This window comes from Theropithecus gelada, chromosome 15, assembly GCF_003255815.1.
Source record: "Theropithecus gelada isolate Dixy chromosome 15, Tgel_1.0, whole genome shotgun sequence".
Taxonomy (NCBI): domain Eukaryota; kingdom Metazoa; phylum Chordata; class Mammalia; order Primates; family Cercopithecidae; genus Theropithecus; species Theropithecus gelada.
Genome location: NC_037683.1, coordinates 60,798,848 through 60,812,785, shown reverse-complemented (window position 1 = coordinate 60,812,785; position 13,938 = coordinate 60,798,848). Strand labels below are relative to the sequence as shown.

At 36.2% G+C, this 13,938-nt stretch overlaps 1 protein-coding gene across 1 annotated transcript in view; it reads left to right on the top strand.

The window, feature by feature from the left end:
• Window positions 1–13,938, top strand: part of FOCAD (focadhesin) — a 315,281-nt gene that overhangs the window by 242,162 nt on the left and 59,181 nt on the right. Inside the window, exons 25-28 of the mRNA XM_025360104.1 lie at window positions 1,985–2,093; window positions 4,633–4,749; window positions 7,671–7,909; window positions 11,329–11,418. Coding sequence (XP_025215889.1) covers window positions 1,985–2,093; window positions 4,633–4,749; window positions 7,671–7,909; window positions 11,329–11,418 — 555 coding nt within the window. The remainder of the gene's footprint in view (window positions 1–1,984; window positions 2,094–4,632; window positions 4,750–7,670; window positions 7,910–11,328; window positions 11,419–13,938) is intronic.

Genomic DNA, 13,938 nt, shown 5'->3' with positions numbered 1-13,938 from the left:
CGTTCATTCTGCAACCAAAGATCTTATTACCAGTGGTTTTAAATAAATTTTTCTCCATTACTTAAGAACAATACATACTCAGGTATGTCAAGACTAGTGAAGGATTTGAAATAAAATAGTTTTGGGTACTGTTTTAAAACTGAGGCTAATTTCTCTTTCAGAATTTTGGGGTTAAAAATAACTTTTTATGTTATCTTATCTAATGTATTTGTTTTATGACATTTGATACCCAGATTCTAGTGACCTCATGTTTTCTGCAGGATAATAAAACTGGGACTCTAATTAATTCTCAGATCACTCAGAATTTAAAACTATTTTTAAAACTCAGCTTTAGGGATTCATGACCATTTTACAGTAGGAAAGGTCTCAGGATATTCTGTTAAAAGAAAGAGATACTATTAGAAATAAAATATTTAATTTTGTTTTTGTTAAATGATTTTATGGCTAGGGCACCTAGGAGTGACCAAATCCCACCTTGTTTCCTTGTGTTTTCTTATTAGCTATATGAGTGCTCAGTAATTCTCTTTGCAGAACTCTAGCAAAACCCAACTTGGAGCCATCTGCTTAGACCTCAAGGCTTCCTTCCCATTTTCTCCTCCAACCCTCCCCATTATAAATGTTGATGTCTTATTAACTTTTGACGGGCCTCATGGAGGAATAAATTGAGGTGGAGGGGGGTGAACAAAATGATCAAGACTTCAAGCCTTCACAGAGCTAAACCACTCTAAAGTGGGACTGAGAGGGGGAAGGAGAGATGGGCGAATAGGTAGATGGAAGGATTTGTTAATGGCAAGTCCTGAGTCCCATTCTTACCAAATGGAAGCAGAAATGCAAGAAAACATGTGTGCGCCAACAATTTAATACCCACTGACTCAGTGTTCAATTGAGATTATGGCTTGGGACTGGAGGTACTAGGCTCATTAAGGGAGCAGAGTTGAAAATCTTCCTTATCCCTCACATCTGTTGTAGTCCTGCCCTAAGGTAAGCAGGAAGTGGTTCTTGGATCATGCACTGAATTCAGATTCAAGTTTCAAGTCCAAATTTTGGGGAACATTGTCTGTATTCATGGGAAACCACATCATAGGACTGAGAACTGAACAATCTGATGGTATGGGTGCTCTTATTGCTGGAGTTCTGTTGTAACAGAATTGGCAAACCTAGAACATCTCATTGATGTCCCATAGGGGACTTTATAGGATCAGCTTGGAATTATGGAATAATATTAAATGTACATTTTCAAGTGGTAAGTATATTAAAAAGGTTCAGGTTTTTGTGTTAATTTCCGAAGTCAAACATAAGAGTTTATTGCTAATATTAGAAGGTTACCATTTAGATGATATAAAAAGGCAAGTTTCAGACCAAATAGTCTAAAAACAGTGCTTTTTCCTTTGTATTTTATGTGGGGTCTCCAAATTATATTTCAAACTGACTTTCAGGTTGATAGCTTTGCCATATTAAGAGAAAGAAGGAGAGGATAATAATGAGTGAGAAAAGCTGCCATGTGTCAGATTGTAAGGTGCAGTCTGAAGTGGTTTGCTAGAAGCCAGTTCAACGTACCAGTGCTTCAGAAAAGCCAAAGAGCATTCCATTCGGCTGGGCTTATTGACATAACTGTCTTAGTTATGTTTTTAGAACAAATCAAAAATTTTAAATAGGCCAAAAATGACACAGAAGAGAGCCTAGGAAATGTAATGTTAAATGATGAAATAAAAATTTAGGAAGAAACAACTTACTAAGCTTGGATTTTTAAGTTATAAAAAGGCATAATGACCCATACTACATTGATAAGAGTTCAGAATCAGCTCTAGACTCAGAAGGAAGGAAAGAAACTGTTGGCCTCAGGGAACAAACAGACCTGCATTTACAAGACTCTGTGAAGGAATACAAGTTGCTTTTTGACTTCATCTACCCTCCTATATTAGCTCTTTCTCTTCTCCTGGTTAATACCAAAGTTCTCTGTTGAATTTTTTTTCCTTTTGAACAGGGAGAGTCCGGTAGTGAAAGGCAATGCGCTGTTAGCTCTAAGCAGCCTTGCTGTCGTCGTGTCTAGACATGAAGCCAGCCTCTCCTCAGACTCTGACGGGCTCCTGGAGGTTAGTTGGGGTAATTTAAACAATTGGGCTTTGGTTATGTCTTTTTAAGCCTGGCTTTAAGTAGCCTGGCCCTGGGCTTACAAGGTTAGATTCTGTGATTATGGCACCAAGTTATAGTACTTGATGGGCCTTTATACTGTGAGCCTTAGTGTCTTCCTAACTTTGCTGCTTTTCTGTTTTCCTTTCTCCATCACAGTTAAGTGGTCATATCTATTTGAAGGTGCCAATGTTATGCCATAGGGGTTATCTTTTTGTATTTACATCAGTGGTAACCAATCTTACAAGGTTAACTAGGCTTACTGAAAGTGAACAATGCTGTCAAAATGATAAATAAGCAGTGTTTATTGACTGAAAAAAATGTACTTTGCATTTTAATTGTAGATGTCAATGACAAAGTGCCTATTCATTTTTGCAAGGCAGTTATTTCTTAATTAAACATGTGGTGAGCTGGCCACTATTCATTTCCAGTGTACTTTCTTGGATAATTCATATCTGTCTAAATAAAAAGGCATGAATTTATTCTTGTTTTAAGTCTCATTATCTGGTAGCCATCATCATACAGAGACGACATAACTGAGTTGTTAAAAAATATAGGCTTTGGAATAGGAAAGTCCTATATTTAGATCCTATTACCTCCACTTACTACCTCTGTGGCCTATTTGTAGCAATTTCCTCTTTCAGAAGCTATTTCCCCATCTGTAAAGTGGAGGGATAACAATACTCACCAGATAGGATTATTGGAAGGATTAATGAATTAATATATGTGAAGCACAACAGCTCGTAGATACTAAGCTCTCATTAATAATAACCATTCAAAACTATTCAGTCTGTCTCTGTCCTCAAGGAGTATCTTATGGGCTATCTGTATTCTATTTTTGTTGTGGGTTTTTTTGGTGGTACACTAAAAACAACCAACTCTGATGACTCATTTAAACAAAAAAGGAACAGGAAGTATATGGAATCTAGAAGCCCATGGAATTGAAGGCAAAGCTTAAAAACTGAGTTTTGGGAAAAACAAGAACCAAGGCAAGTTGGGGAGTCCAGGCAACAGATACTAACGAAACATCTAAGCAGACCACCTCCAGTGGGCGAGAACAACTTCAGTCATTTATTGTCCTTGTATCACTTACTTAAAATTCAGAATCCCTTGGGTCCTAGGCCTACCCCTTGGATAGTGTAGGACAGCTAGCTTGATTGAGCATTTAACCTTCAAATAGGGGGGAAGACGGAACTCTGCAAAGGATGCTGCTACCAGTAAACAGAGAATTGGTGCTGTGTGGCAAAAGCCATGGATATATATTACATGTAGGGAAGGGAAAGAGGCCAAGGGATTATTGCATGAATAATATTAGTTAATTACCCTATGAAAATTTAATTTTAAACTTAGAATCTTACTGATAAGAAAGATGGAAATTTTATAGAGAGGAAATGTTTCATGTCTTTCAGAGAGCCATGGAATATTTTAACAGAGGCAACATGCTGCATAGATCTACAACCTAAAAAGTCAATGCCCCTTTCTATGATCCCTTCACTTTGGTGTTATTTTTGTCAAACTACCAGTTATACAGTATTTTTCCCAGTAATAAAGGGGTCTAGCTTAGAGTTTGAGTTCCAGCCTTTCTCACTTTCTCCTCCACACCAACACACTGCAACACACATTGAGAAACCACACAGTCCAAAGATAGGGCTTTGCTTTTATTCATGATGACCTTGCCTTTAGCTATTACTCAATGCAAATTCAAGACCTCATTATTTAATTAAAGTTGAAACTTTCAAACGTTATTCAAACCTGCATATGACCACCAACAAAAGATTTGAAGATGTGACAGCCTTGTTTGATTCAAGGAATTACAATAATTCCAGTTACCATGTGAGTTAATGAATGCTTTTGACATCCATGGTCATGAGTGACTTTAATAACCAAGTTTTATTTTTAATGAGTGGGGTTTTGTTGTTTTGGTTTTGTGTTCTCTTTCCTCTTCTTTGTCAAACTGAAGATGATTCATGTTTTCTACCTAATCTTTCAGTGAGTTAGGTGAATGTTGTCAAGATGCTTGAAATGACAACTAAATGTTAATAGTCACCAGAAATGCTAGAGATGTTGATCAGAATTTTGTGGGCTGTTTATTGCCTCCTTTGTCACATAAGAAGTCATAGAAATGAGAATTTTTGAATTGTGTTTTTTGCACATCTGTCCTTTTAACCTCCATATTATCTTCACTATGATTCACTCAACGCAGGAGAGCTCTGAAGAGCTCTTGGATAGTTATGTTTTGCAGCATCTATCCTCTTCTGCTAACTTGTTCATGAAAGGTAAATCTTATTTCTTTTGGGGCACAGGTGAGGGTAAAATGTGTATTTGTCAACTACCTGTACACCTCATACGTGCATGCTCATAGTCCAAGCAGATGAAGTTTACTTTTTGATGATAGCACTTTATTGTTTAATATAGAAGGGAGTTGCACCCTGGATTTAGAAATAATCTTTAGATTTGTTTTCTTTTTTCCATAATCATTTCATGTTTTTAATTCATCTGCAGGTTCAACCTAATTTCCTTTCAATGAAAGAGTGGATTTCCATGGTACTTGATACACTCTTGGTCATTGTGGATAGCCATTACCAACCCAGAGGGCAGCTTCTCTCCTGGTTTTATTATGTAAGTGCAAGAAATAAAACATGATCAGAAAACTCAAGGGTTGACTCTTAGGACATCAGTTGTTCACATGAAATCCATTATATAAAAGGCCAGGCGCCGTAGCTCATGCCTGTAATCCCAGCACTTTGGGAGTCCGAGGTGGGCGGATCACCTGAGGTTGGGAGTTCGAGACCAGCCTGACTAACATGGAGAAATCCCGTCTCTACTAAAAATACAAAATTAGCCGGGCATGGTGGCGCATGCCTGTAATCCCAGCTACTTGGGAGGCTGAGGCAGGAGAATCACTTGAACCCAGGAGGCAGAGGTTGTGGTGAGCCAAGATTGCACCATTGCACTGCAGCCTAGGCAACAAGAGAAAAACTCCATCTCAAAAAAAAAAAAAAGAAATCCATTGTATAGTGTAATGATTCTCATCCCTGGCTATTTGTTAGAATCACCTAGGGAACTTTAAATACACACACACAAGAAATATTATATATAAAAAATATGGAAATATTACATATAAATTATAAGAAATGTCTATAAATATTAATATATATGTATGTACATATGCATATATAACATGTGAAATATATATATACACACACATATAAAAAGAAATACTGATGTGTAGTCCCCACTGCTGATTTAATTGCTCGTGGATAAACTCTGGGCATCAGCATTTTGAGAGCTCTCTCAGTTATTCTAATGTGTAGTCAGGGTCGAGAGCTACAGTTGTAGTAGAATAAACGGTGTCTGAAATGTGGGGACTCCAAGTTTCTAGCCATAGTTTTTTTTTTTTCATTTCAGGTTGTGTGACCTTGGGCAATTCACTCAACCTCTTTGAGTCTTTTTGTCCTTATTTATAAAATGAAGGAATTGAACAATATCATCTGCAGTAATTGTAGCCCTTGCTCCCCCTTTCTTGTTTTTGTGACTGTTGACACTTACTTCATCATTCTTATTTTTCTTATCTGCAAAATGAAAGTAAAAATTAATGCTTTGCCAACTGTCTAAAAAGACTGTGAAGATCAAATAATATATTTTATGTAAAAATGTTTTGAAAACCGTTAAATACTCTGTAAATACAAAGTAATGTTGTTGATCACTACAAAAAAAAAAAAAAAAAAAGCCACCTGTTACCTATCCTCTGTCTTCATGCTTGTATTCTAAGATTTGAAGCAAAATGAGAAAAGACTTTTTTGTTTAGGTTTCCTTTTCCTTTTATTGGTCATAGTACATGCTTTATTTCTATATCTGTGTAGAACTATTTTGGTTCTACCCTATTACTATCCATTGCCTAGGGAATTATAATGATCATGGGACAATCAGCTGAGTGGCAGAGGATTATAGTTGATTTTAATAAAAATACAATACAAATTCTGAACTGTTGCTAAGATCATGAATTTAGCCTAAAACCTCAATGCCGAAGGTCTTCTCTGTATATTGTGTGTGCCTCTGTCCTCCTGCCCTTGGGAAGATCGGGTATGTATTCATCAGGCGCTTTGGGTTTAGAGCTAGATTTTTAACCATAGTCAAGGTTAAAAAAAAAAAAATGACTTATGAGATGATGTAGAATTAGATTGGAAGGTAAATTTTGCTCAAAAAGTTAATTGCTGTATGATGATTTATTTTCTATCAGAAGTGTTTTTATTTCTTTAATGATGAATGAAAACTTTAGATGCTTATTTAGAGGTCTTTGTAATAACTATCTAGTTCAGATACTCACCAGAGCAGGGCACTGTATGAAATTTCTCATATGCTGCTTAGTTCTTACAAACCAATAAAAATAATCTCTTTACTAGTCAGCTCTGATTGCCTCTTACCTTTGTGAGATTTTGCATTACCATACTTTTCAAAGCCGTGTTTTAAAAGTCACTTTATTTCCTGTGTGCTACCAGCTGGGTCTTTTTGAGTAACATTATCATTAAAATAGTGCTATATTAATTTAAAGTGTAACTTAGTATGTTTGATTTTTATCCTTAAAGTACCAAAGCTTAGAGAGCAAATGGGCCTAGAATTAAAAACACATTTTAATGTGCTTTGACTGCAAGGGACAACACCGTCCTTATGGTGTGTCTGAAATTTTAAATTGGATAATAGTGAGGAATGATAAATGGGCTTTCTTTCCCACTTGAGACATATTTATAAATATATATAATGTCTGGTAGAACTCTCTAACATGGGATTCTTATAGAAGCTGTTCATATTCAGCTGCTCTGTCATTTTATTACGGCTGTTATTCATTTCTTTTCCCATAATTACATGTAGGAAGGGGCATATAGAGCTCTCCATTTCATTTTGAATAGCTGGTTATTGCTTTGTAACCAAAGGCTTTTAGGATTTCAACTTCCTTTTTAATTAAAAGGAATTAACCCCCTGTAGGAAATAATCCATCTACTGGGAAGTGTTCCCACCAAAAAAATTTTGGGAGATGTGCCAATAGATCCCTGTGCTAAATTTATACTTGTTTCTCTATACTAAAGTTAAACTCTTTTCCTCTCTTTTCCTTTCTTTCCTGGAAAACTCCTAGCTTTATGGACATTTATAATGTGACTTGCTGGTTTGTCCAAGCTCAGATAGCTTCAATTTTTTTTTTTTTTAAATATATACACATGTGGGCTTTTAGAAACACTGAAATTGTTTCAAGCCTTATAGTGAGGGAATTATAACCTTTAAAAGGAAAACACTTGTAATTTGGTTTTTCAAATTTAAAAGGATATTATTAATTGATTATTTAGTAGCAAAATATTTCATTAATAATGAAAACATAATCTATAGACAAAAATGTTTGGATTTTTAAAAAATGTTTTATTTTGGGTGTCAGCCGGGGTGGATCTAAGAGAGGCTTGTGTGGTTTTATAGTGCTTTTATGATAGGTATGCTTCCTTCACGTTGTAAATAAAAGGCTAACCCTGTTTTCTTTCTTTGGCATGTCCTAGAAGTCCTATTCTGGTGAAAACACAGCTAGTGCCATTGCCCGTTCTGCTGCCGCCACGGCTTTGTCTCTCCTTGTGCCAGTTTTCATTATCTCTTGCAAAGAGAAGGTTGAGGAAATCCTGAACATGCTGACTGCCAGGTTACCTGGGAAACCAAGTGCTGATGAGTCTCAAGCCGTGCAAATCCACATGGGTCTTGCTTTAGGGATGTTTCTCTCTCGCTTGTGTGAAGAGAAACTCAGGTACAGTTTATTAAAATATTCCTGCTTTTCTTCTTTGTGATTTTTTGCAAAGGATTTTGTACCCATACACACCTATACATAAACATTGTATCTGAGCAACATGTGTTTGCCAAACTTTCTGAGATGGACAAGTTGATCCTTTCTTCTTCTTTATGAGTAAATTTACCTATGTAAAATACCATCATGGAGGTGTTCATGTATTTTAAGAGTTGCTAGTATTAAAGTGATTGGTTACTTGAAAATCATTTCATGCTTAGATGAAAGCCCCAGGTACGGTACCTACGTGTGGTGGACATGAGAAAAGTCTAATCTCATGGTGCTGTAAGTAAAAAGCTTCTTTTATTCTGGTTTATATGGGATGAAAATGACTGCCAATCTTTTGTTGATATCACTGTAAAATGAGAGGAGAGGATTGGCATATCTCTAGTGCCTAAGGGGTGTTGGGAATCACTGAATCACCTGAGAACTACATGTACCCAGCTTTAAATATTGCTTTTTTTCCTGTGCCCTAGCCACATTTTTATAATCCTTAAAGAGTCTTAATCTGTGCATATTATACTGTGTGCTTTGTTCACTTTGATTGCTCATTTTTGGACTGCTAACTTGACCCTTGAATGGAGCTAATGGAATAGACTCAGGTGGAAAATTCCACTAAATCGGAAAGGTTTTTTTAGTGCATAAGTCTACTTTTGTTTTGTTGTTCATACTGCTTATTCTTTATTTTCTAGCAAGTCTTAGAATTTTATGTATCTACATTGATTGTAGTGGGATACAACATGAATATTTGCTTATCATGAATATTTTGATGTCAGTGACTTTTAATTATCCCTGTTTTCCTACATTGGAAATATGATAGTAGAGAGAGGCATTCTGTTGTGATATTAGATTCTTTTTAAATTCCTGGTTGGCAGAAATTAGCTGTCCAAAGGCAAGAATTGGTGTTGGTGTGGATAAACTGGATGACACTATGCTATATTTATTTCAGTTTGAGACCATTAAGTTCACAAACATGAGTATGTGAAACTTTTATGTGAATTGCTATTGATTTGGGGGAATACCATATTTCAGATGATCATTTTCAGCTCTTAGAAACATCTGTCAGATGATTGGGATGATTCTCTTAGTCTTTGAGGCCGTAAGTGCAATATGGCCAGAATATTCATTTTGTCCTGTTCACCATCACTAATAAACATAGGTCTTGTTCTGGAGATGAATAAAAAACTGCCCTTTGCATGTGATTTGACTGTTACATATCTTATGTGTGTGACAGAACACAAAGTATTTTTAAAGACTTAAAACTTGAAAGTGATTTTTTTCCCTTTGCTAGTATGCTACAAATGACAGTCTCTTCACCATCTGTGTCCATGCTCTTTCTTTGGTATCTTTTCAAGCAACATGTTTTGCAACTAAAAATGAGCCGTGGCAGTTTAATTCGAGGCAACTCATTTCATCCTATTCTGGCTCTGACTACTTTCTTCACTAACTTAGGAGGAGATGCTGCTGCTTTTAGGCTGACAGGCTTGTATTTGTGGTTAACTTAATCATGCTCCCTGGAGAAACCTATGATGATTCCCCCAGAACTCTTGACCCTGCTTCCTAGGTTGTCTTCCACTCCTGTCTGTCTAACTTGAATTCACACCTGAAGGAAACCCTGGGCAAAGACATCAGGAAGCTCCTTCCTTAGCTGAGCACCCACCGAATAACTACAAATTTTAACTTTACCCTAATGTTCCTGTGTTTGATAGCATCCTCCTTCTAATTAGGGTCTGTGTGTTAGTAATGCCATTACTAATATAACTATTCATGGCTCCCACCTTCCCAATTTGTTGGAATTGAGGAATCTCAAATATTTGCCTTTTGATACTAATAAATTTTTTTTACCACGTAGTAACAATACTAACAGATAATTTCATTTTTGGAGAAAGTTTAATTTTTTTTCTAAAACCAAGTGTTTTGAGAGCTGTTGATTTTGACTAGTCAGTGACATCAAATGTGTCCCAATGTGGTCCTTTAATGGAAACAGAATTAGGACAGTATGTTGTTTTTCAGAGACTAAGAAATCACCATGTAGAAGAGAATTATGAATCACATCTGTAATTGCAGCACTTTGGGAGGCCGAGGTGGGCAGATTGCGTGAGCCCAGGAGTTTGAGACCAGCCAGACATGGTGGCAGATGCCTGTAGTCCCAGCTACTCTGGAAGCTGAGGCATGAGAATTGCTTGAGCCTAGGAGGCTGAGGTTTCAGTGAGCTGACATTGTGCCACTGCACTCCAGCCTGGGTGAGAAAGCAAGACTGTCTCAAAAAAAAAAAAAAAAAAAAAAAAAAAAGAGAGAGAGAATTGTGGAAATAATTTCGTTTTTTGCTAAGGCTTTTGAAAAATCTCTTGAATTTAAGTTCCAATCTAGAATTTATTCAGAAGACTCCTGAATATTGTTCCACAGCTTCTTGCTTCTGTCATAACCGCCAGAAAATACAAGTATAATTTCTTTAGCATTTGTTTAGGATATTTAAGTATATTTTACTCCAAAGGACAACTTTCATAGGATTTATTTAGTTAAAGCTATTAAGTCTGTATGTGCGATGCAAGGGATGTGCATGTGGGCATTTGTTTCATTGCAAAAAATCCTTCACCTTGAGCAAAACTGCTGTAGTCTTGGTTTGGGAAAATGTTTTAAAAAGTGCTCTCTGCCTGGTTGTCATTCCTGGAGTTACATTCCACTTAGCATGATCTGAAGTAGCAATATGAGAGTTGAGATGTAGGAATCTCTCACTACTAAAATGTCAGTGATGAAGCCCACAAATCGGCCTGAAGGGACAGCCATAGAACCTTTTAAGTTTTATTTTACTATGCAAGTCATACTTCACACCCAGGCATTTATAAAATCATCAGTTTCTGTATAAATGCAAACACATATAGGTCTAAGATTTTCTCCCCTTAAAAAAAATGTAAGTAAAGGAATAGAATTTACAGCCTCCACAATTGAGACATGAAAAGAAGCGACAGTCTTTGCAAGAAAGAGGTTTGGAATCATTATTGATAATGTCAGCTTAATACGTTAAGTATTCTGAAGAAAATCACTTAAGCGTTCTTAGAAATATTAATTTAGAATTCTGAGTTTATTTTTTATTTTTCAATGACTTAAAATTTGAATAGGCTGAGAAAAATCAAAAATAGGAGATTTTGTGTTTTTTGGTTTGCAAGTGATTATACTGCTCAGATACCCAATTGTTGAATAATTTGTCAGACTTAGTTTCTGTAACTACAAAATAAGCATATGCAACTCATCAGTATTGTTACTTTTTAAAAGAGAAATGCTTGTATTTCCAGTAAAATATTGAGAGAATAATATTGTATTAAGCATTTTGGACAGTTGACTAATTTTAAATAATTCATTGTTTCCCCTTGATCTTCATTCAGTGATATATCTGGCCAAGAGATTAACCTTCTTCTGATGAAGTCTTTGGATGCCCTGGAAAATTGCTGCTTTGACACTAGTCTTGAATACAAGTATGTTGTTCCTATTTCCACCCTCACAGGTACTTAGACATTGCTTCCTACACTGCCATAAGTCTTGCATGCTATGGAGAAATATTTTTTATTTTTATTTTTTATTTCCATAGGTTATTGGGGAACAGGTGGTGTTTGGTTACATGAGTAAGTTCTTTAATGGTGATTTGTGAGATTTTGGTGCACCCATCACCCAAGCAGTACACACTGCACACAATTTGTAGTCTTTTATCCCTCACCTCCTTCCCACCCTTTCCCCCTGAATCCCCAAAGTCCATTGTGTGATTCTTAAGCCTCTGTATCCTCATAACTTAGCTCCCACTTATGAGTGAGAACATACGACATTTGGTTTTTCCATTCCTGAGTTACTTCACTTAGAATAATAGTCTCCAGTCTCATCCAGATTGCTGTGAATGTCATTAGTTCATTCCTTTTTATGGCTGAGTAGTATTCCATTGTGTGTGTGTGTGTGTGTGTGTGTGTGTGTGTGTGTGTGTATCTCACAGTTTCTTTATCCACTCATTGATTGATGGGCATTTGAGTTGGTTCCACGTTTTTGCAATTGTGAATTGTGCTGCTGTAAACATACATGTGAAAGTACTTTTCTGTGTAATGACTTCTTTTCCTGTGGGTACATACCCAGTAGTAGGATTGCTGGATCAAATGGTAGTTCTACTTTTAGTTCTTTAAGGAATCTCCACACTGTTTTCCGTAGTGGTTGTACTAGTTTACACTCCCACCAGCAGCGTAGAAGTGTTCTGTGTTCACCGTGTCCACACCAACATCTATTATTTTTTTATTATGGCCATTCTTGCAGGAGTGAGGTGGTATCGCATTGTGGTTTTGATTTACATTTCCCTGATCATTAGTGATGTTGAGCGGTTTACCATATGTTTGCTGGCCATTTGTATATCTTCTTTTGAGAATTGTCTATTCATGTCTTTAGCCCACTTTTTGATGGGCTTGTTTGGTTTTGTCTGGCTAATTTGTTTGAGTTTGTTGTAGATTCTGGATATTAGTCCTTTGTCAGTTGTATAGATTGTGAAGAGATTCTCCCATTCTGTGGGTCGTCTGTTTACGCTGCTGATTGTTCCTTTTGCTGTGCAAAAGCTCTTTAATTAAGTCCGAGCTATTTATCTTTGTTTTTAGTTGCATTTGCTTTTCGGTTCTTCATTATGAAATCCTTGCCTAAGTCAATGTCTAGAAGTGTTTTTCCTGTGTTATTTTTAGAATTTTTATAGTTTTAGGTCTTAGATTTAAGTCCTTGATCCATCTTGAGTTGATTTTTGGGTAAGGTGAGAGCTGAGGATCCTTCTGTACAGTTTTATTTTCTCATGTAGTTTGCCAATTAAGCTTACATGTAGCTTACCAATTACCCCAGCACCATTTGTCGAGTAGGGTGTCCTTTCCCCACTTCATGTTTTTTTTTTTTATTTGATTTGTTGAAGATCACTTGGCTGTATTTGGGTTTTTTTCTGGGTTATCTATTCTGTTCCATTGGTCTATGTGCCTATTTTTATACCAGTACCATGCTGTTTTGGTGAATGTGACCTTATAGTATAGTTTGAAATCAGGTAATGGGATGCCTCCAGATTTGTTCTTTTTGCTTAGTCTTGCTTTGGCTACGTGGACTCCTCCAGAAAACTCCCAGAATTGATAATAGAATTCAGCAAAGTTTCCGGACACAAAATTAATGTACACAAATCAGTAGCTCTTCTATATACCAACAGTGACCGAACTGAGAATCAAATCCAGAACCCCACCCCTTTTACAATAGCTGCAAAATAATAATAATAATAATAATAAGGTACTTAGAAATATACTTAGGAATATATCTAACCAGGAGGTGAAAGACCTCTACAAGGAAAACTATAAAACACTGCTGAAAGAAATCATAGATGACACAAATGGAAACACATCCCATGCTCATAGATGGGTAGAATCAATACTGTGGTAATTACCATACTGCCAAAAGCAATCTACACATTCAGTGCAGTTCTCATCAAAATATTACCTTCATTCTTCGCAGAACTAGAAAAAACAATCCTAAAATTCATATGGAGAAATATTTGTAGGATGTGATTTTGAATTCCTTTGCAGAGAGTTTTCAGTAATAAATAATTTTAAAAACTTACAATTAAAGCTTCCTTGTTCTGAAAACCATGTTTCAGCAATAGATAAATTGCTTAAATTCAGAGTAACAACTGTCATTTTGCAGCTTACACCTTATATTACTAAGACCTTAGTTTTGACTTATGTTTATCATACGAGGCACATGTATGGGGACATGGATGCATGACTTAATCTTTTTTTTAAAGTATTTCTTTTTATTATTTATTTATTTATTTATTTATTTATACATCATCTCACTCTTGTTGCCTAGGCTGGAGTGCAATGGTGGAATTTCGGCTCACAGCAACTTCCGCCTCCCGAGTTCAAGTGATTCTCCTGCCTCAGCCTCCCAAATTGCTGCATTACAGGCATACGTCACCACGCCCAGCTAATTTTGTATTTTTAGTA